Raw genomic sequence first — 24,756 nt, forward strand, 5'->3', positions numbered from 1 at the left:
GGTTCTCAAAAGTTATTCCAGTGGAATGCCAGCCATGGCAGACTTGACTAACACGGAAAAATGATAAATACAAGTTTGGCAATAAGCCATTGTATGAAGTCATTTTCAGCAAATTCAAGATCATTCATCACCAGAGAAATGGCTGCCAGTTATTGAATTCCCTTTAGTCACAGTAACCCATGAAACTTTTTAATAAGACATGGAGGGGTTACAATCAGGTTTAGAAAAGGGAGCAGGTAATCTGTGGTCATTTTCAATATTAAAGTAAATGTTTTCCATTGTGATGAAATAATTCTAAAGTCAGAAAAATATGGAATTTTCAGAAGAAGAAAATTGAGATTTCTAGAGTTAACAACTAAACATTAACAAAATGCAGAATTATAGTATCCTTAGGACTATAATAGACCTTAAGGTTCATCTCATCCAACTTTTTTTTTTAATTTTATACATGAGAGAATGGAGGGCAACATAGAGAAGAAGCAATTTGCCAAAGTCAGGATTTACTCAAGGTCACACACAGAGTAGTCCTTAGTGGAACCATGATTTGAACCCAAATCCTCCAATGCCAGAGCCATATCTATTTCCACTGTACCATGCTGCCCGCCATATTCTATAAATGTAACTACCCCCCTACTAAATCCCCCCATAGGATGTCAACTCTTACTTGGTGTTTTAAAGGATTGAAGCAAATACGTATTTTGTGTTTGGCTATTTGTTGAAAGTACTGTACCAAGACCCTGCTAAGAACTACACCTTTGAGGATAGTGATCTTCACAACAGCAATTATTCATTGGTCTCTAGTCAATTTTCACTTATCCAGTGAAATCTATTTTTTTCTATCTCTATATTTTGTTGTTGTTTGGGGATAGGAAAGGAGTTAAAATTCATGGCCAGGCATGATTTTCTTTTGTCTGATTTTTCATCTTTCTCTTGGAGTTATATCTGCCCTCATGTTGATCAAAGTAGTCTAATAGATTATCCTTGATTAAGGTCTGTGAACATATTGGAGAAAGATTAACATTTAGATATGAATGTGAAAACAAGTTTTGCCTTATAAAACTGTTCATATCACTTTTGGCTTCATTTTGATGGTAGCTTTCCACAGTACAGTGTTATGATTTTGGGCTATAGCCAGTCAGTTTCCCATTTCATCTTGTCTCTAACCCATTCTTTATAGAGAAAAAAAGAGTATCAGGAAGCTGGGCTAAATTGAGGCTAAACCATATGCTCTAGTTTGGAGGTTATTATGTTCTATAAATAAAACTTGACTCCTTCACAAAAGTTTAGTGGTTAATTATGGCAAGGGGTGGCTATGAGTTCTCAAAGACAATGCCAAGTAGAGCATAAACTCTTTAAATTCTTAACTGTTTATCAGTGGTGGACTGCAATCAAGTGATAGACTAATCGAGTTAGGTGAGTATGGAAAGCCTTATCATTGGCAGGTTAACCTCAATGTGATGAAATACTAAATCATTTAAATTCATCAGAGAAATATACAAAGCATCCCCTGGTCCTGTGCTGCCTTTCTGCTTCTCCAGTAACAGAGGCAAAGCAGTGGAAAATATGGCAAAGGATACTAAAAATAAAAAAAAAATTTTAGATTGTCAAAAATTATTTAATGTACTGTTACTCTAAATGCCAAATCTTTGAACAAGGAACAAAACAACAATGTGTTAGGACCATGATGCCCTCTATATTCTATAAGTGTAACTACCCCCTACTAAATCCCCACATAGGATGCCAACTCCTACTTGATGTTTTAAAGGATTGAAGCAACAGTATTGACATTCTTGCTATCAATGAAGATAGAAGAGATGAATGAATTGTATGTAGATTAATGATAGTACAACTCACAATTTCTCCTCTGAGTAGCTAATAAAAGAGTTGCTAGATTTTTTATGTTTGCCCAAAGGCATAATAAACATCATTTGATAGGATGTTTGCCCATATAACTTTGAAGAGCTTATAGTGGTCATGGGTAAAAAGGTGTACATGAAAATAATTGCCCCATTTTCATCATTATTTGTTTCAGAGGATGAAAGAGAAATTATTTTTATTATCAATGTCAAACCAGGGGTAAAATAGGGAAATATATGTAGAGCACATACTGTACAAAGTCCAAAGGGACAAGAGACTTCTTATAAATGAGAAGGTCCTTCCAGTCCTATTTATAGATGACATTGTGTCAATAATATCAAGGCCCAAAATATTACATTTTCACAGTGAGGTTCATGAACACTCAAAAGCCGCCATCCTAACTAACTATGCATAAAAAAAAACAAATAGATGAAAAATGCCTAGACTCCCACCCAATATGTCATACAGATAGATAAGCAGCTATTGAGTTATTCCATCAATACATACATACATACATATATATATATATATATATATATATATATATATATATATATATATATATATATATGTATCAGGTAGACAATTACAAATGGAAAATGAACTGGGCCCACAACTACACGGAAGAGAACATAGACATTCATTTTGGAGTTAAACCATATATTCTAGTTTGGAGATTATTGTTTTATAGAATCTTGGATTCTATTTACAGAAAGCTGGATGGCATTTGGGAAATTGTACAGTACTCTCAAAAGTCTTTCGCTGCTTTTTGATTCAAAAACCAGTTGTTTTGACACTGATATTCTCCTGGTACAAGGGTAGGGAACCTGAGGCCTCGAGGCCACATGTAGCCCTCTAGGTCCTTAAGTGTGGCCCTTTGACTGAATCCAGACTTCACAGAACAAATCCTTAAGGATCTGGTATAATGCAATATGGCTCGGTATTATGAAGTACTATGATCTCTGAAAAATAAAAATGGCAAGTGACACAAATTGCAATGGATAGTGGCTAAATGTAAAAGCTGACATTTTATCCATGGTGACTTGTGTAGAACAATATTAACAAAATTGGTCTTTAGAAACACTTTAAGATATGCAAAGCACTTTACATTGTGAGATCTCTTTAGTGTCCCATAACAACTTTTTTGAAACGGGTTCTAAAGGCATTGTTCCCATTTTATAGTTGAGGAAACTGAGAATAAGAAGGGCTAAGTGAATTCCCTTTGATCACACAGCTGGTTGGAAATGTATGAATGAAAAAGTAGGTAAGCTGATCATACAGCAAGGGTACATGGGAATACATATCAATGAATAAGAGATAGTCAGCCTAAGTGACACACTGCATCCCAAGAAATATTAGAACATGAAAGAAATCCTGAAATTCATTGAGTAGTCCCTCTATGGAAACTCAGGGATGGATACCAATAGATAAGAGTTACAAAGGAAGAACAGGAATGTATTGGTTGTTATTTGTTCCACTTGAGGAATAGTTAATCGGCCATGAAGCATTTATTAGGTGCTTACTATGTACCAGGCACACTGGGAATTTGAATATAAACAAAACAGAACAACAACCCAAAACATTCCCTGTCCTCAAGGAGAGAGGAAAACACATAAAAGGAAGCTAAGGGGAGAAGCAGCATAAATCACCTGAGCAGAGGCATGGAAGTAAAGTCCCAGAGTCAGAAGGAGAGCCTGGAGAGAACTGAAGACAGTTGTCCTGGGCCTCTTCTTTAAATATAGGTTCTGGGAGGAGCCATCCAAGCAAAGAAAGAGGACACAGGGTCTGAGGGTACTCCCAAAGTGTTAATCCCAGTGTTTGAACACTCACATTGATGAGACTGTGAATCCTCTAAAGTATGTCTTAGGGATACCTGGGCTGTCCATCCATTAGCTCTCATTCTTACTCCATACCTGGCCCATCTCTTTGCCTTATTAATGTCTTTTTCATAACTTATGAACATTTATAAATAAGGTTGATCTGATTCACTTTATTTCGAAATAGACCTATCCATTTTCTATGAAACTAAAGAATACAGAGTTATTATGAACATGCAACATGCATTAATGACACTAATGTTTTGATGTTATATAATAAACACCAGAAACTCAATCCCTAAGTAGAGAGAGTGATTTGCTGCCAAAGAACAAAAGTGCTCAGCCATTTAAATCTTCCCTAAATAGTCCCACCCTTCTTAGCTGCATATGCCAAAGAAGCATGATGGGAGAATTTAAAAACAGCATCCTCATCACTTTCACACTCAAGTCCTATTCTATTTGATGAAGGAGAGCTCTGGGGATACTTTTTTTAGTTAGGGATATGATAAGTACTAGTGATTAGAGAAACGCAAATTAAGACAACTCTGAGGTACCACTTCATAACTATCAGATTGGCTAATATGACCAAAAAAAAGGAAAATAACAAATGTTGGAGGGGTTGGGAAAAATTGGGACAAAATATGGGTGGAACTGCGAAGTGGTGCAACCATTCTGGAAAGCAATTTGGAACTATGGCAAAAGGGCTATAAAAATGTGTATACCCTTTGATCCAGCAATACCACTACTAGGTCTGTACCCCAAAGAGATGTTTTAATAGGGGAAAGGACCTATATTTACAAAAATGTTTATAGCAATTCTTTTTGTGGTAGCAAAGAATTGGACATTGGGGGGATGCCCATCAATTGGGGAATGGCTGAACAAGTTATGGTATATGATTGTGATGAAATACTATTGTGCTATAAGAAATGGCAAGCAGGATGCTTTCAGAAAAACCTAGGAAGACTTACATGAACCGATGAAAGTGACATGAGCAGAATCGGGGCAACATCATACAAACTAATAGCAATGCTCTATAATGAAGAACTAATAACTTAGCTATTCTAAGTAATACAATGATCCAAAATAATTTCAAAGGACTTACGATGAAAAATGCAATCCACCTCCGAAGAGAGAATTGATGGAGTCTGAATGCAGATTGAAGCATACTTTTTTTTTACTTTCTTTATTATTCTTGTTTCTTTGGTCTGCATTACCTTTTGCAAAATGGATAGTGTGGAAATGTTTTTCATGATTGCCTATATAGATATAACTTATATCAAATTGCTTACCTTTTCCAAGATGAAAGAGGGAAGGGACAGAGAGAATTTGAAACTCAAAATTTTTAAAAATGAGTGTTAAAATTTTTTGTTTACATATAATTGAGAAAAAATATTTTTTTAAAAAAAATCAACACCTCAAAAAATTAAAATATAGTAAAATAAAATGGGCAAGTCTGAAATAATTCTATGCCACTGCTTTGAGTTAATTTTGGGGAAAACATTAAAAGTTACTAGTCATGAAGTATACATATTGTAGGTGGAGATAAGACAACACAAAATGACTCCAAAATGTTCTCTTTGTAGTGATTTTATGCATACCAGTCTGTGAGCAAATAGTATCCATTCTATTCATTGTGTGTTGAGGAAAGAAAAGAAAAAGAGCAAAGGGATACCCCAGGAGAATATGAGAAAATACATGTTAAATCTATGAAAATAAAGTAATTGCTTTTAAAAAGTTGTTTTATGCGTATATGTATGTATATGTGTACATATACATGACATTAATATTATTTTATGGTTACAGAAATCTTACACAATGTATCTCATTTAAACCTCAAAGCAATACTTTTAGAGAATTTTGCTACTGAGAATGAGACCATTTTATTCCTAGAAAGAGATCTAGAAGCAGTGTTTAGGATCTGTTATTTAAAAAACTTAGGAAAGGTGGAGACTTTTGGAACCTATAGCATCTTGTCATTGCCCAAACTACTTTTTTTGAGGGACAAACTGAATTCTCTAGGACTTCTCCTAGCTAGCACTTTTTCCCTTTTCTGGAATCTTCTATGCCTAGAAGCATCTAGCCTCATAGCCACTGCCATCTCTCTCTATAAAATACCTAGCTTTTCTCATCTCTGAGCTGCTCTAGGACAAGGTACCAAAGGCATCCCACCCACCAAACAAGTAAAGTGGCAGTAGTTTCCTATGATAAGCCCAGGACAAGGAATAACCTCTTGAAGGATCCATCATTCCATGGCCTAAAGACTGATGCTCCTTATTGAGGCTCTGACAACATCTCTAGTTGTGCTCCATTCTTGTCCTTCTCCATCTGCTTTTGAAGATATCAACTTCTGCATGAGTTTGGGGTGTTTACTCCAATGTCCCTTCCTCAGTTGTTCTTTCCTTCCACTATGTTCCCTACTTGAAATGTCTCCATATAAATCATATAACCTTTTTTTTAAACAGGCCATACAAAGTCCCATAGTTTTGCTTTGAATGGTTTCCTAATTAAGTCCTCAAAACATTGCATCAGACTAGAACACATTTAAATACTAGTGATTGTTTGATCAAGAAAGAATTCTAGAGCTCACAGATTGCACAAAATTGAAATTTCTTTCTATTACATGTTTTAGCAAGTTTTAGTTTATTATCTGGCCTCTACCACTTTCATTGTAAACTGACCACAGGATCATAACATTTTGGAAATAGGTCTTAAAGATGATCTAGATCAAGAGTTCTTGATCAGGGGCCCAGGAACATTTTACATGTATGTATAAATATGTGTATGTATATACACATATGTACATCTATGTGTATAGACATGTACATATATGTGTATATGTGTATACATATACAGGTGTGTGTATGTGTATATACATACATGTTATATATATATGAATACACACAAATATATCAGTATTTATATGTATACATGTATATATATACATATAAATACATACATATATATATATATATATATAGAGAGAGAGAGAGAGAGAGAGAGAGAGAGAGAGAGAGAGTTATCCCTTCCACATTATGGGGGTCAGGGCTATAAAATTTTTTGGCCTTCCCTTTGTACCAGAGAAGTCTGAATTATTATGCATTAAAAGATAAAATACATTGATATTACACAATAATGTACATATATTTTATGCATTGCTGAGTTTCTAAATTTTTTCTGTGTTGTCTGCTGGCCTTTGCATGTTGTCTATGGCTTCTTCAAAACTCAGAAAAAACTTCCATTTAATTTCTCATGCTGACCTGTGATATATCAAAACCATGATGGAGAAAGTGGAAATGTGGAAGGAATAACTGTGGGTAGCTTCCTTACTAATCCAAAGCATTTTATTTTATATACTTTTAAAATGTTATTCTGGGAAGGGTCCATGGGCTTCACTAGACTACAAAAGGCATCTGTAACACAAGAAATAAGAACCCCCAGTGTAGATCAACACCTTTCTATTACCAATAAGGAAATTGAGGCCCGTAGTTAAAAGACCTTTTAGAGGCCAAACAGCCATTTATTAGAAGGTCTGAGACTAGAATCCAGATCTTCTGACACTGTTTTCAGTACCATGTCTTACTAATAAAATCAAGTCAATAATGGAGGTGTAAATATATGTGTGTGTATATATATATATATATATATATATATATATATGTGTGTGTGTGTGTGTGTGTGTGTGTGTGTGTATGTGTGTGTGTGTGTGTGTATTTCTTTTTAATTCCAACTTAGTTCAGAAATATATTTTTGTATTTCCATAAGCTATACCTTGGATAACATCCCAAGAATGCCCTTCAAACAATATAAGGAAGCCATTCTTTCTTTCCTTGATACAGGAGGATCTGGGAAGCTATCCAGTTTCTCCATTCTGATCCTTATAGTATTTTTCCCTGAAAACTGCTCCATGCTAAGAATAAACATCTCTTCTCTCAGAATGATGCAAAGCATCAGGCTAAGCAGGAAAAATGAACAAGTATTTGGGTTTCAAAAGCTTTTACTGCTGGGATGCAAAATGCATAAAAATGGCAAATAGAAAAGCCCTGATGTTGGTATAGCAGTTATCAAGGGACTGTAGGTACCAAGATTTACTCCAGCTAAGTGCCAATGAGGCTACCTGGAGGTGAGTGGGCTATACGTACAGTTCATCTAAGAAGACTGCCTTTTATAACTCAGAAGTCTGAACGGAAATTACATAAGTAAGAATAGCAGTTTAACATGTTGAGTGCTCTTATGTAACAAGGTAAGTTCATGGGGAACTTTTCTGCTTTGAATTTGGAATGAATTTTAAAGTTATTTGCCAAATGAATGACTGAATAAACTTCCCAGGAAGATTGCCACAGATGTGCTGCAATGAGGATAATCTGTCTGCAAAGCATCCCAAGTAGATGACATGCTAATCAACCCCCCAGACACTTTAAATCTCAACCCAGAGCGGGCTTGGTTTTTCATAAATGCATTGTACATTTCAGTAGTTTAACATTACACTTACTATAAAGAAACAGGAAATATTTGGTGTAAAAGATTCAGGATCTCACACTGATCTTCTATGTCCAAAAACATCTGGGCATTCTCAGTTGGCAATTGTACACACCATATACATGATGGTCATTAGGGATCTTCCTGTTTTTCTTCTATAAGTTACTAAACCTCATTAAAGCCACATCAGTCAGAAAGCATTGGCTAAGCTCCTACTACATGCCATTTTTCATGCGAGGCACTAAGCATAGAAAGATTAAGATTACAGTCTCTGCCCTCAAAAAACTTACCTTTGATCAAAGGAGAAAACATGCGCACATATATATGGATATACCAAATAGATATAAAACAAATACAAGGTTCTTTCAGGTAGTCTTTAGAAGCTGGGAAAACAAAAAAGTGGCTCAAAGAGGAGATGCCGTTTCAGCTGAGTTTTGAACGAAACTATATTTTCTTATTTGTCTTCATTGTATAACACAGGATTTCAAGCTGATTTCTCAAATCTCTCATTGGCATGGACAAGTTGGGTCCCCAGAGGCTGGTACATCTCACCTCAGGGTTTTATGGGGGTGGAGGGGTCTTTCTAATGCATAACCACCAAATCCCCATTGAAGTGCTTCCCCCTATGATTATCAAGTGACATCAATTAGTCAGCCAGACTTAATTAGCTCTTACAAACAAGCATTTACTAAGGTAGTATAGTTTGTAGCGGATAGCTAGGTGGCATAGTGGATAGAGCACTGTAGTTTGTAGCGGATAGCTAGGTGGCATAGTGGATAGAGCACTGGGTCTGGAATCAGGAAGACTCCATATTCCTGAGTTCAAATCTGGCCTCAGACAATTACTAGCCATGTGACCCTAGGCAAGTCACCTAACCCTTCCTGTCTCAGTTTCCTCATCTGTAAAATGAGCTAGGGAAGGAAATGGCAAACCACTCTAGTAACTCTGCCAAGAAAACCCCAAATTGGGCCACAAAGAATCAGACACAATTGAAATGACTGAATAACAACAAATAGTTGATAGAAACCTCTGTCCCTGAAAGTCTGATAAACTCTTCCATAAGTACATACAGAGTCCAGGGGAAAATGAGCTCAGTCTTAGAGCACATATACCAAAGAAGTAACACAGCTCCTAGAAGTGCTTTTGCTGGAGTTTTTAAAATGTCCTTCCTAGGTGTGGCATTGTTTCTCTCCCTTGAATCTGCCTTTCCTCATTACACTAGCCTATCCTTGGATACTGAAGCAGATACCAACTGTCATTATCTCTTGGGATATTGCTAGAGCACTGATGAAAAAATCCAAATCCTCTGGTCCTTCGAAGTACACAAGATCTTCCTCTGGTCAAGATTGGCAGAGGAGACTGAGAACAAGGCCAAGACCTCCCCTTAAGCAATTCCTTCTCAAGCCTTGGCTAGAATAGTTCCCTCCTAGCTCACCACTTGCTTCAATCCCTGATTCCAACCAAACTAGGTCACTAGTTTTATACAAGGCCCCCAGAGTGTGACTAAGTCCCTAAACCAGTAATAGAGACTTCTACTTTCACTTAGTTGAAATGTCCAGGCCTTGTTCATAGCCAGCTCCTACCTAATTTATTGATTTCATTAATGTGTTCTCAACTGATAAAGGTAACAGGATCAAAAAGTTATTTAAACTCTTACCTTTACACTCATGGAGTTTCCTGCTAAATCGATTATATATCGAGAATCTAAGAAAATAAACGTTTTACTTTAACCTGAGTTTTGAAAATTATTTTGTTCTTTTAAAGGGTCAGGTTAGAAAGGGAAAAGATGAAGTATTTTCTAAGGAATTCATTCATTCAGCAATTATTCAAAAAGATCTTACTATGTCTGATGCAATGAAAGAAATGTAAAGATAAACAAGGCACAGTATTTACCCTCAAAAAACTTAAAATCTTGTAGAGGGTGATATGACTAGCAAATATATAATTATGATAGAAAACAAGTGTTTAAGACAAGTAGAAAGGGATTTATAATCAGATGAAAGGACTCAAAGAAGGCCTGTAATGGTAATGTAAATGGGAAGATCTTTCCCATCACCTGCTTAAGTCACATGGAAGCCCAAGTCACATGAGTTTGAGTCACATGACCTTGTGGTGGAAGGAGCAGGAAGTGAGACAGAGCAATCAGAGCTGGGAAGGAGAGAGCAGGCCAAGGAACTAGAGTGAGTGAGAGAAGGAGTGATTTTGCTTGAGGGTGTTCATTTGTGGGAAGGCCCTAATGGAGGGTAGGCTTGGGGATGGTGATGCCCCCTGCATTGCTAATGTGTATAGATTTCTTTGTTGCTATGATGAATTTGACTTTCTGGTGTTTGAATAAATGTTTTGGTTCTGTCTTCCACGTGGATAGTATGTTATATTTTGTGATTCAAAACTACGCAGGCATATTCATAGCAGCCCTAGGCATTGTGAATATTGTTACAAGGCCCCCATAACAAAGCAGCATTTGGATTGGGCCTTGAAGAGTAGAATATCTGTAGGGAGAGATAAAAATAGTTACCATTTATCTAGCACTTTCAGATTGGCACAGCACCTTGCATACTAATGTATCTCGGCTGATCTTCACAATAGCCTCATGAGGTAGCTATAGATATCATTATGCCCATTTTACATGAGAGAAAACCAGCTCAGTACAGCTAAGTTCGTGTGCCCATGGTTACAAATCTAGTAAGTGTCAGAAGAAGGAATCAAACCTCCATATTTCTGATAAAGCACAGTTACCACTAAATCTCTCTATGGATGGGAGGAGGTATTCCGAGAACAGGAAGACGCATGAAAAAAAATCACTGAGGAGGGAAAGCTCAGAGAATATTTAGAGAATAGTTCAGGATAGCTAATGTAGCTGATGATAGCTGATGTAGAATATGAATTACAGAGGAAGGCAGATTATAGAGGACCTTGAATGCCGGGTTAAAGATTTTGGTTTTCATTTAGTCTTACATTGGGAGGCCATTGAAGGATTATGTTTTGAGGAATAGAGCATTATAATTATATCTGTGTATCAGGAAGATTAATCTTGTATATGTGTGTAGGATAGATTGAAGAGGGGAGGAAATGGAAGGAGAGGCCTGTTAGGAAGTTATGTTTCATCCTTATAACATCAAAAAAATTTTGGGTGGAGGGGAAGTCAAACATCTTTCCAAATAGATAACTTATGGATGTGTTAAGGTCATTTTTCTGAACAGTATTATTTTTAACTATGTAAATCAAAGAAGTTTGAGTTCTTATTAGTGGTCCTGGCTACCCTTAATATGGGACTTAATGAACCAGTTCATATAAAATGTTTAAGGTAGAATTAGTGCCCTGCTAATCTTCTATCAAAGAGGTCATGAACTGATTATTATGAGAAGGCAGTAAAATATCCTTCCCTATGACATTCAAAATATGATATGTTTGATAGAAGATTACCAGGGCACCAACTTTGCTATGAATTTTAGAGAGCATTACAAAATGCAAAATGGATAATTCTGATTATATTAAATTGAAATGTTTTTGTACAAAAAAAGCAACAAAAATTAGGAGGGAAGCAGAAAATTGGGAGAAAATCTTTACAACTAGTATCTCTGATAAAGGCCTCATTTCTAAAATATACAGGGAACTGAGCCAAATATATAGGAATACAATCCATTCCCCAATTGAGAAATGGTCAAAGGATATGAGCAGGCTGTTTTCAGAGGAAGAAATTAAAGCTATCTATAGGCATATGAAAAAATGGTCTAAATCACTACTGATTAGAGAAAAGCAAATCAAAACAACTCTTAAATACCACATCTCTCCTGTCAGATTGGCTAAAATAACAAAACAGGAAAATGATAAATGCTGGAGAGGATGGGGGAAAATTGGAATATTGTTGCATTGCTGGTGGAGTTGTGAGATGATCCAGTCATTTTGGAGAGTAGTTTGGAACTACGCCTAAAGGGCCATAAAAATGTTCATACCCTTTGACCCAGCAATACCACTTCTAGAGTTGTATCCCAAAGAAATCACACAAGCAGGAAAAGGACCCATATGTACAAAAATATTTATAGCAGCTCTTTTTGTGGTAGCCAAGAATTGGAAATCAAAGTGATGCCCATCAATTGGGGAATGGCTGAACAAGCTGTGGTATATGAAGGTAATGGAATACTATTGAGCCATAAGAAATGGGAATGATACGGACTTCATAACAACCTGGAAAAACCTACATGACATAATGCTGAGTGAGTGGAGCAGAGCCAGGAGAACATTATACAGAACCACAGATATATGGATTCCATGAGGACCAACCCTGACAGACTTCGCTCTTCTCAGCAACACAAGGTGCACGGACAACTCGAAGGGACTCACGATGGAGAATGCTATCTACATCCAGAGAAAGAACTATGAAGTTTGAATGCAGATTGAGGCACACTTCATGCTCGCCTTTTTTTCTTTTCTTTTGTTTTTGTTTTTGGGTTTTTTTTTTTGGTTCTGTTTCTTCTTTCTCATGATTCATTCCATTGGTCATAATTCTTCTCCACAACTTGAGTAGTGTATAAATTAATTCAATGCGAAGTTATACGTGGTAGTTATATGAGATTCCATGCCGTCTTGGGGAGGGAGGGGGGAGGGAGGAGAAAATCTGGAACTCAAAAGTATGTAGAACCGTGTGTTGTAAACTAAAAATAAAAATTAGAAAAAATGAGCAGATATAAAGTAACACAGTGATAGCTGCACATGTATTTATAAAGAGAGAGGAGGCTCAGAGATCCACAGCTAGAAGGGAGCTCAGTGGTCATCTACACCAACCTTGTAATTTCATAGATAGCAAAACTGAGGCCCAAGAAGACTAAGTGGTTTGCCCAATTTCACACAGGTAGTAATCCCTTGAGGTAGGATTTGCCTTCAGGTCCTGGAACTCCAAAGACACTACTTTTCCCACTTTAACATGAGTACTCCAGTTTCCAAAGAATTAGGTAGAAGTTAGGGATGGGTAACCTATGGCCTTGAGGCTACATGTGGAAATCTGGGTCCTCAAGTGCAGCCCTTTGACTGAATCCAAACTTCACAGAACAAATCCCCTTAATAAAAGGATTTGTTCTGTAAAACCTGGACTCAGTCAAAATGCCACACCTAAGGACCTAGAAGGCCACATGTGGCCTTAAGGCCACAGGCTCCCCACTCCTGGCTAATAGCTAGCGTTTACTTATGGCTTTGAAGTTTGCAAAGTGTATTACAAATATTATATCATTTGAAATTCACAACAGCCCTATGAAGTAGATTCTATTATTATCCTATTTTCCAAATGAGGAAACTGAGGCAGACAGAGATTAAGAGACTTGCATGTGGTCACACAACTAATAAGTGTCTGGGTAACTCCAGATGCAGTGCTCTAACCACTGTGCCACCCAGCTACCTCCAAGCTTAGAGTTAGAAGGGAGCTTAGAAGACATCAAGTTTAACTACCTCATTTTACAGATGAAAAATACTGAGACTCAGAGAGGTTAAGTGAGTTCCCAAGGTCATCCCTAGCAAGCATCTCAGACAGAATTTGAAACTAGACTTTACTGCCTCCAAGTACAGTGCCTTTATCTAATGCAAAATGCTTCCTAACACACATCTTTCCACTAAGTCAAAAATCGACTTCCACCACCAATCCCCAGCAGACTAATTTTTTAACAAAATTAGTACAGTGAATAACATCTCCAAGAAACAGATTTCTATATATAGAATGTATTCTTCAGTCATCAAGTAACAACTAAGTTCAGGCAGTATATATATACTTACTTTTTCAGTTTCTCCCGAATGTTTGGATCTTTAATTTCATTATGGAGATCCTCAAAGTTCTCAACAGAAGTTAAGTTACAGAAAACCCTGAAGTCAGTATATGGTGGGATTCCATGGTCACGCCCCCTTTGGATGTTGGTGGCAGCTAAATCCAAAGCCACAGAATGTGCCATAGAAAACAGCTTCTCCGTTAGTTCCAGATTGAGAAGCTGAGAAGGCACCCGTAATTTTCCAGCAACACCAAAGAGCCCACGGAGGAGTGGATCAATGCCACCCTCCTGAATTATCCTAAAGGGTGAGAAGAAGGCCTTGTGGAGAGGAAGATGGCCTTCAGGGATTTCACCAAAGGTATCATTCAAGCGATAAAGAATGGGATTGATCAATGTGTGGCCAAATCTGAATGCTGCGGTAGCAAAAGAATTAATAATTCCTGAATTTACGTTGGGGTTGTACCCCTTGTAATTACCTAGCATCTTCATACCATGATCCCCAAGAATCTTGGGCAGCCAGTGACTGTATGTGATATGTTGCATTTGTGCACCAACAATTTTCCTGGCTTCATTATAAATTGTATCTCCATCCCAGTGTGGGTTCAGTGTAAACAATTCTGTGACTATCCGATTGTGTTCTCGAAACCACAAAGTATGCATGGCTGTCAGAGCAAGCTGCTCGTTGGCTCTGTGGTCCCCAGCAAGGAAGCATGGGATCAGACTTTCATTTTCATCCCGTGTACATTCAGTTGGCGGGCCTGTGGAAAATGGCAGTAAGTGCTTTTCAGAAGCAGGGATAGGTAGCCCTTTCTTAAGCAGACCTCTCTGATCTGTATAATCCCTAAGCTCTTCTGATTCCCGGTCAGAACTTCCATAAACATTAGAAGCATCAATGTAGGCTGTTAATTGGTTAATTTGTTCTCTCGCATAGACTGAGCTCATCATCAAGGAGGTCATACCACTGCCACAAACAGGGCTGGAACGGACAAAGAACATACATCGTGAATTTGCCACTCGAGCATCATTCTGGGGGACAAGGATGGGGAAACAAGGAGGGTCATTAGTGCACACAGAACTACATGATTGGCCATCAGAAAAACGAGACATACTCAATGCAGGCACTGTTTGGTCTAAGTCATGGTCTAAAAATTGGCCCCACTGCATCAACATGTGAGTGTATCGATCATCAGGAGTAATAGTTGCTGTCCCAACCATTTCTGTGGAGACAATCCTGGGTAGTGGTAGTGGGTACTTATTGGAAAACGGGTTTGGGCTTACACCTCGGGGCAAATTGAAGCCATTTTCATATACAGGTTTTAGGATACGTTCAAAAGCAGTCATAGAAGCCCCCCACATTGGGTTCTGTAAGTTGTTACATGTGCCATCATGGGTTCTATACTTTTGATGGAAACAAATATCAGAGCAATTTGGAGAGCGTCTGTGGGCTGTACATCCAGAGAGGTTGGCAATGAGGCTGAGGTAGTGTGGAGACACCAAGTCATTGTAACGAAATTCTGAAATATAGAACAATGGAAAAATATTAAAGTACCTCAAAACAACCCAACGTGAAAGATAATTTATCAAATGTTGAAAATGTACAACAGTATGGGAATACTGGAAATGCATAATCTAGTGTTCATTGACTGAGGATTTTACACAAAGCCAAACCATAATGGCTGTGGTTTTTTTTATTCACTCACCGATACATTCATTGATTTATTTTGCAAGGCAATTGGGGTTCAGTGACTTGCACAGGGTCACATAGCTCGTAAGTGTCAAGTATCTGAGGTCATATTTGAACCCAGGCCTCCTGACTTCAGGGCAGCTGCTCTATCCACTGTGCCACCTACCTGCTCCAGCTGTTGTTATTTTTAAATGAGCAAAGGAAAAAAAACCCTAAGCAAAGAAGGTTGTGTGTGTGTGTGTGTGTGTGTGTGTATTAAAAGGACCACACTTATCCTCTGCTCCTTAAAAAGAATGCCTGTAATAGTGGTCTTCTATTTGCTAACAGATAGTCTCACTTCCTGACTTTATGAAAATATTTTAATGAAAGTTCTAAAAGCAAAATCAAAGGGTATTTCAGATTTTCACAAAGGCAACAAAATAATACAAAGGAATTTAAACAGCTAAAAGCCAGAAGTTAAAATGACATGTACTCAAAATTCATAAACTAATTCACATAGTAAAACAATTTAAAACCCATATATACAAGAATGTGTAGGTATAAAAAGTAGAATTATCAAATAATAAAGTAATGAAAATGTGATATGTATAGAACATATATGGTGCTATATATAGACACATGCATATATATACGTACTTATGAATAACACATTTATTAGTGAGTAGATAAGCAGAAATCATCATGTCTTCACATTCAGTTCATGAACTATTTCTTTTAAGAGGCTTTCCCTGATTACCCCAATTGTTTGAATCCCTCTGAAATAGCTTCATTTATTTTGTATGTAGCTGTATTTTCATATCTATGTACCTTTTGCCCTTAAGGTTAAAGGTTGTCTCATTTTTTGTTTCTGAATTGTTGGTGCCTAGGCTTACTAAGAACTTCAGAAAGGCTTGTTGATTTATTTGACTTATAAATTCATTGATATTCATAGAAATAATGAAAATGCAATTTGAAAAACATTTATTCATGTTTATATACATATATACATAGACACACATGTTTATAAGAACTTCAAGGAAACTAGTAAAATAACAGGAAGCTCTGGGGCATAATTCCAAAGGAAGATGTATTGATCACAACTTAAGTACAAATTAGAAGATAAATATCTGGAGCTAGGGGCAGCTGGGCAGTGCAGTGGATAGAGTGCCAGGCCTGGAGTCATCTTCCTAAATTTAACTCTGGCCTCAGACACTTGCTAGCTGTGTGACCCTGGGCAAGTCATTTAATCCTTTTGCCTCAGTTTCCTCATCTATAAAATGGGCTGGAGAAGGAAATGGCAAATCACTCCAGTATCTTTGTCAAGAACACCCCAAATATGGTCATGAAGAGTCAGACATGACTAAGAAACAACTGAACAACAATCTGGGGCTAGAAAACACCAAGCAAAAACTAAAAGCTAAGGATATAGATAAAACAGAGGATATTCCTTTGAAATAAAGATTCAACTCCTCAGTAAACACAAAGTAAACCAGTTGACACATAACAGAAAGATTATATTTTTATAAATCCATATTGTTGTTTGTCCTTAGTTTTCAAAGAGGACCAACAACATCACCTGTAATGTCTTGACTCACACGTGTATTGGATTTTAAGTGAGACAGAATTCCACAAAATCGTCTGCCTCACTCTCTTCCAGAGTCACTGAAATCCAGTGGAAGGACAAAAGTCGAGATGACTGGCAATGGCCTGTGATGCAGTGGATGACCTTGGTGTCTTCAATGTCCAACCAAGCTCTAAGCACTCCACAGCACCTGCTTCAGCCCTCTTCAAGACTACTGGAACAAATCGTTCTCACCTGCCCATTCTGCTGGGGGAAGTCTTTACATGCTTGGGGTAGACATCTCCCTAAGTTGCCAACTGATTTGAGGCCTGTTGGTTGCTCTCAACTTGGTTTAGACTGTCTGTCAAGGTGGGTTTAGTGGGATGTGGTCGCTGTGCATGGTATAGTTTATTGGTGTCACAGATGAGAGTTGGGGTGTAGGGAGTATTCAGGGACTCCAGTACCCCTGGTGTGAGGGTTTGCCAAGCTTTTTTTCAGGGCTGCTTTTCCAATTTTGGTGTCCACTTCTCATCCAACTCTCACCTGTAGTTCCAATAAATCTATGTATCATCAATATGGAAATGGGGAAAAATCACACAGGACAAGAAGTCATGAATTTCCACCACTAGAGTGAATGTGCGTGTGTGCGTGCGTGCGTGCGTGTGTGTGTGTATACACATATGTAACATACATTTTTTATATATGAAATTCCTCAGTGGACTCAAGGTGCTGGGGTCTTCCACTCAATCTCTTGTCATTGGCTGCCTCTCATTTTCACTCTATCACTGACTCACCTTTTCACATCATGCATCTCCCTCATGATTTCCTTGATGCCACTACTCTTAAGCAATTTGTGTAATCCACACAGCCTACTCCTGACCTTCATGCCCTTCTTCATTTGTGTTCTGGGTGACTCAGAATTTTTAATCTTTTCAGAAGCCATGGTACCCAATGACTCACAATCACATTGAATCAAAGGAAGAATGCTGACCCTATTAAGAAGGATTTTTGCTTTAGGGAGAAGTGCAAGGTCACTAGAAGCACAGCACAATTTCCCCATGGCGATCCAGGCTGTTCTGTGGAAGTCTGAGCCAAACTAAAGAAGGGTCAGTCCTCTGTCTCACTTCTGTTCTTGTTTCCTAGGGCCTAAAACAGGGGAGATGCTTAGTAAATACTTGTCGATTGTACTAGTTACTGACAGGCCTGCACTATAGGTTTCCCACTCAACTTCATACCACAAACTGGATAAGCCACATGACAGGCATTCTTCAGCTAAATGGCTTCTCTGAGCCGATGGTGAGGCTGAACTCAAGTCAGTAAAGTGGATAAGTGTGCACCACAATCTTATGAGGGCAAATTATAGCCACAAGGATTTTATATCCAAGGAAATTCTAAGATACATTTAAAGTATATGCAATTATTTTAGGGCACATATAAAGTACATGTAGTCACGCTAGAAAAGATATAGGCCAAAATGTTTATGTGTGTATAGACCTATATGTTTGTGCATACATGCATATAATGTATTTGTATACAAATATACACACACATACCCTTTGGAGTATGATTAATGGAAAGAGCTCAGGTGATAGGTGAGGAAAGTGATGGAATAAGCATTTATTAGTTTATTATTAGTGATCATTATTACTATGCACCAGGTACTCTGTTAAGAACTTTATAAATATTAGCTCATTTGATCCTCACAACAACCCTGGGAGGTAGCTGCTATCATTATTCCCCTTTTACAGTAGAGGAAACTGAAACAAACCGAGGTTAAGTGACTTGCCCAGGATCATGCAGCTAAGACGTATCTGAGGCTGAATTTGAACTCAGGTCTTCCTGACTCCAAGTCCTGTGCTCTATCTACTGAATCACCCAGCTACCTCTAATGAGTGGGGAGATGGTTTGAACACAGGTTTTCACATTTATTAGCTCTGTGATGATAAACAAATCACTTAAGTTGTCTGAGTCTATAAAGTTGAGATAATAGCTTCAGATGTCTCTTCCAAATAAGGACTGACTGACAATGCAGTCAAGTTCTCTTGGTATCCATGGGTACATTTCATTGAGCCAAGGAGAAGGAAGGCTGTAATAGTTTATAGGAGAATTGTACAATAGATGTGCATGGATTCATATTCACTGACAACAGAATTCATCATTAAAAGGAGAAGATTGGGTTCAAATTCAATTCAACAGATATTTACTGATCCCGTACTCTGTGCAAGGCTCAGGGTTAGTGGTTAGGTATAAAAAGATAGAAAAAAGTAGACCCTGTCTTCAAAGAACTGAATTCTATTGGCTGCTACAATATATAAACCAGGAAGTAAGGATAAAGCAAGTTCATGAAGGAATAGCAGGAACAAGTGGGAATATCAGGAAATGCTATGCTTGGGAGATATTATGTGAGCTGAGCCTTGAAGAAGGCTAGAGTTTCTAACATACAAAGATGAGGAGGAAGAGTATTGTGGGTATGATGAGTAACCTAAGCAAAATCACAAAGCTGGAAGGTAGTATGCCAATTAGGTCAGTTAATTATAACAGAGGTTGCAAGAAAGAGGGTAGAGAATAGTAATATGAAATATCTTTTAAGATACATGGGAACCAGGTTGTGGAAGACTTTGAATGCCTGGCTGACCAGTTTGCATTTAACCCGATACAATGGTTCTCAAACTTCTTGGTCTCATGACCCTCTTTACACTCTTAAAAATTATTGAAGACTCCCCAAACAGATTTTGTTTATGAAGATTACATCAATTGATATTTATAATATTAAAAATGAAAGGTTGTAAGTATTATTATGATAATAATTGTGACTTCAAATACATGGCCATTCCCTGCCAACCTCCTTCTCATAGTCTTGTTTCTGGAGCACACTTTGAGAACTTTTTCCCTAGAGACAATGAGAAATTGCCAAAGATTTTTTAACAAGGAAGGGGCATATTCAGACCTATCCTTTAGGAATACTAACTTGATAGTTGTGGAGAGGATTGCTGAGAGAAGGGAAAGACTTAAAACAGGGAAACCTGGTAGCAGGACAGAGAAGATGAGGGTCAGAGTTATCCTATGGGTATGTGAACAGAAAGATTCAACAATGCCGTTTGGGGTAAGCTGTCGAGATCTGACAACTGATGGGATATAGGGGTGGGGGATGGAGAAGGGAAAGATGTAAGGATGACTGTCCATTTGAGTACCTGGGAGACCAAAAACATAGTAACACAGCCCACAGAAATTGGGAATTTTGCAGAATGGGTGGTTTGGGGAAGACATACAATGAGTTTCAAAAGAAAAGGAATAGTGAAACCATTACATTTAGTTAGTCAACATGCATTCAAGGTTATATATGCACCAGGCTCTGGGCTAAGCCTTGGGGAGGCAAAAACAGTTCCTGTCCTTAAGGAACATACATTCTACAGGGGAGACAACATGTTAATAATAACTAAGTACATGCAGACTAGAAAGAGGGTAGATAGAAGGACCCAGAGGAAAAGGTACTAGGAGCTGGGGTGAATGGGGAAGTGCTCTGGCAGAAGGTGAAATCTGAAGGAAGCTAGAGAAACCAAGAAGTTGGAAAAAAACAAAGGAAAATATTCCAGGCAGGATAGCCCCATGGAAAGACATGCTTTGGTGAAAGCAAAAGCATTCTCTGAAATATCAGTCACTCGATGAACATTATTAAGTGCCTACCATGTGCCAGGCATTTGTGCTAAGCACCAGAGATACGAAAGTCAATTTACAGCCCCTGCTCTTGAACTCAAAGCTTAATGAGGGAGACAACAAGGCAAACAATTATGCACAAAAAAAGCTATATACAGGATATATAGGAAATAATTAACAGAGGGGAGACACTAGAATTAAGATGGTTTCCTGTAGGAGATGAAATTTTTAGCTAGAACCTGAAGGAAGCTTGTTGTAACAATTCAGCTAGCAGCTGCTGTTGGGGTGAAAAACCAACACAAGCCCAAGAACAAGAACGCTGCAAGCCCAGATTCTTTTGATCTGCTTTACTAAAGAAAGCAACGTTAAGGGGTTAACAATCTTACTTTAATCCAACATACAAATATCATTCACTCAGCTCAGGGGGAAAAGCCAGCACCCTGAGCTTCAGAGCAAATACAAACAGAGCAAATAAACACAAATCAACAGACAGATTTCTGTCTGACAAAATCACAATATACAGTTACCAGAGAAGCATCAACATAAAAGCCGGGGAGCTAATAACAACGACTGGCCTAGAGTCATGCACCACTCCTGCTGCAGTTCAGAGCTCCAAAAGAGAAAGCCAACTTCTGTGTTTATATATCTTGTTCAGGGTCAAAAGTGAGTCACACATGTGACTCACCCACATGACCTAAAATTGTCACAAAAATGCGAATTAAATCCACATGGTCTAAAAGCCTCTGATGTCACAAACTTGTCACTCAAACCCATGTAAACTAGGCTTTCCCTTGATGCAAGGAGGTCAACAAGGTCTCCTAATTTAATCAAGGAAACAAAGGCCAAACTTTTCAAGGGCACTTGGTTGAATAAGTGCTAAGAGCCCATCTTGATTCCCAATACAAAGCCAAAGAAGCCAACAGGCAGAAATAAGGAGGTAGGGTATTCCAGGCATGGGGTCACCCAGTCAAGAGATGGAGTATCATATTAGAGGAATATCAAAGAGACCAAGTGTCCTTAGATCGAAGGGTATGGGGTGGAGGAGGATATAAGGCATAAAAAGACTGGAGGGGTAGAGTGACATGCAGTTACATAGGACTTTGAATGTTACACAGAGGATTTTGTATTTGACACTAGATGATATGGAGCAATTGTATTTTCTTGAGTAGGAGAGTGACATGGTCCAATCAGTACTTTGAGAGAATCACTTCAGCAGTTTAATGGAGGATGGGGCAGATGAGAGGAAGAAGTACTACTCTGGAGAAAGACTTGAGGTAGTGCAGTAAGCTGGGAAGCTATTTAAATAGACCAGAGAAGAGGAGAAGGGCTGAGTTAGAGTGGTGGCTATATGAGTAAAGGGAAGGTGGTATACATCAGAGATGTTATAAAGGTAGAAACAACAGGATTTGGCAATGGATTGGATATGTGGGTAAGCAAGAGTGAAGAATTAAGAATGACAGAGTAGATGTAGGCCTGAGTGATAGTCACAATGGTGGTGCCTTTGAAGTTTTCCAAAAGATGTGGAGTGGAATCACCATTGTTAATAACATTAATATGGTTTGGGAAATGGAAATAATACATTCAGATTATATGTTTTACAGCCTATTAATATAGAATACAGTTATTGGTATCTATCTACTTCCCAAATTCCTTAAAAATAAGCGCAAAAAACTCCAAAATGTTTTACTCCTTTCCGAAGAACTTAAGGACCTACTATAGAGACACATGATAATGAATTACACATGCAACAAATAAATCAGCAAAAGTTAAATGCTATTTGAGTATTTTACTGTTGGAAGGTAATCTAATAAGCTTCATGTGTTCCATTGTAATTCATTAATAACTGCATCTCCTCTCATATTGGAGTAAAGAGAATCTTCATTGTGATTCAGGTTGTTTCTATTACATGATTGCTCCTGGAGACTGGAGCTGAAAATATTTTTCTTTGTTTCTGAATCAGTGAACATTCACAAAGGTAGAAATATGCACTTTGAATGTAGTACTGCAGAGCCAATAAATGCCATATTTTGGGGAGGAATAGAGCGAGTGCTAAAAGTAAACAATTCGCCTGTGGTTAGGAATTCAAATACAAGGCTTCTCTTTTCCAGAGTCGTTGGGATATCATAATCAGGAGAAGAACAGATAACTGAATAACAAGCAAGCTCAGGAACTAGTAGACATAGGGTAAGTTATTTAAGAAAAATAATAAGCCATTCTCAGTCTTCCTTGATCTTTATGCTTTCCTTTTGAGACTACCTTCAATTTTAACTGTTAATAAAACTTGTTTTCACAAAGATTAACAATAAATAACAATAATAATAATTGTTTGCATTTATATAATGCTATAAGATGTGAAATGTGCTGTATGTTTTCCCATTTTAGCTTTACAACAAATCTTTGAGGTAGATTCATTATTATTTCCATTTTACAGATGAGGAAACTGAGGCCAAGAGAGGTTGTGTGACTTACCCAGTGTCACACAGTTTCTGAAGCAGAGTTTGGACTTAGACTCCAAGGCCAGATCTCTTCCCAATTGTGCCACCTCCCTGTTATTTGCAGGGTTATTAGATTGTGAGCTCCTTTATAACAGGAGCTGTATTGTTGCATTTCTTTATATCGGTAGTGCTTAGCACAACGTCTGCCATACAGTAGTGGCTTAATAATGATAATGATTACTTGATCGGATGAATGTCAGCAGAGGTTAGACTATAGATTTCTGGTGAGATATTCACACAAATCCTACTCCAAAGTACTGAGATGCTGAGATGGCCCTGTGTTTTTGAAAGATACGTAGCAAAAGGCAACTTCTGGCAGGTCTCATCAAGATGGAGAGATTTTGAGTTTCTGTGACCCCATAAACCTGTCATCCACTGGTCAACCCAGCTAAATTCAGAGATGTTCTTCCAACAAGATAGGCCACCAGAGAATAACTATCAGTTATTATTGTTGTTGGTCACAGCAGCGCAAGAAGACTATGTACCAAGGTAAAGAGCAACTGGGATCTAGCGAGTGCCTGTAGGATATCAAGAAATCGGGACAGGACTGGACAGAACGGTTGATTAGGATATCTTTCAGTCTTCAATTTCTGTAACTCCTTTTATAAAAAAAAATTAATAAATTATCATCAGGCCTCAGGTATAGAGTCAAGGTTAACTTAGGAAAACCAAAGACTTATGCTTGGTCCCTCAAGGAGACAATGAGTATCCAGCCAAGGAACAAGTTGAAACCTCATATAATTTTTATGCTTTATTAATTATATTCTTAATATATGTCAAAACCTCAATTACTCCCATCCCTTTGTTCATGTGCCCTTCTAAAACTAAGTCTTGAGGATTTCTATCTACACATGGATTACTAATTATAAAGCACTTGAAGTTACAGATTTTTATATTTAATTTATTTCAAGGTGGTCATAACACAGAATTCTATGTTCAAACACCTTAATTACTTTTCATGATGATTGCCTCATATCTTAAAATTATGCCATACCAGGCTTCAAATATATACATCCATCCCAGGCATTTTGGGATATCTTGCCATCCACCCTGATGCCATTATGTACACTCCTCCCCACGGAGCTCCCCAGCTGCTATGGTCCATTCCATTTCTAAATCAGATGACCCTTATTTTCTCTGCAACCAAGCTTCTTCAAATTTTTTACAAGGTCACAGTTCAATAAAGATGGGTACTCTTTCCACCAAAACACACTAAAAACCCTCCATACCTTGGAAGATTGTTTTATGATTTGCCATATTCATCACTTATTGGCTGACTTTATGGTGAGGATCGTTGCCAAACTTAAGACAACCTACACAATATCTAAAACTGGGCCTTTCTATACTCAAAGTTTTTCCAACTGGATGCATTCTGCTGGCATAGTCTTCAAGAATTCAAGGTCATCTCTATCTTAGGACAAGTCTCAAAGAGGTCTTAAATGGAGGTTGGTGTAACTATTATACCTTAAAACTATTCCAAAGG

General features: G+C 37.8%; 1 protein-coding gene across 1 annotated transcript in view; it reads right to left on the reverse strand.

Moving 5' to 3' along the window:
- The window catches only part of PXDNL (peroxidasin like), a 570,999-nt gene that overhangs the window by 64,651 nt on the left and 481,592 nt on the right, over positions 1 to 24,756 (reverse strand). The window contains exon 17 of the mRNA XM_036767090.1: positions 13,911 to 15,414. Coding sequence (XP_036622985.1) covers positions 13,911 to 15,414 — 1,504 coding nt within the window. The remainder of the gene's footprint in view (positions 1 to 13,910; positions 15,415 to 24,756) is intronic.

Source organism: Trichosurus vulpecula, chromosome 1 (assembly GCF_011100635.1).
Source record: "Trichosurus vulpecula isolate mTriVul1 chromosome 1, mTriVul1.pri, whole genome shotgun sequence".
NCBI lineage: Eukaryota > Metazoa > Chordata > Mammalia > Diprotodontia > Phalangeridae > Trichosurus > Trichosurus vulpecula.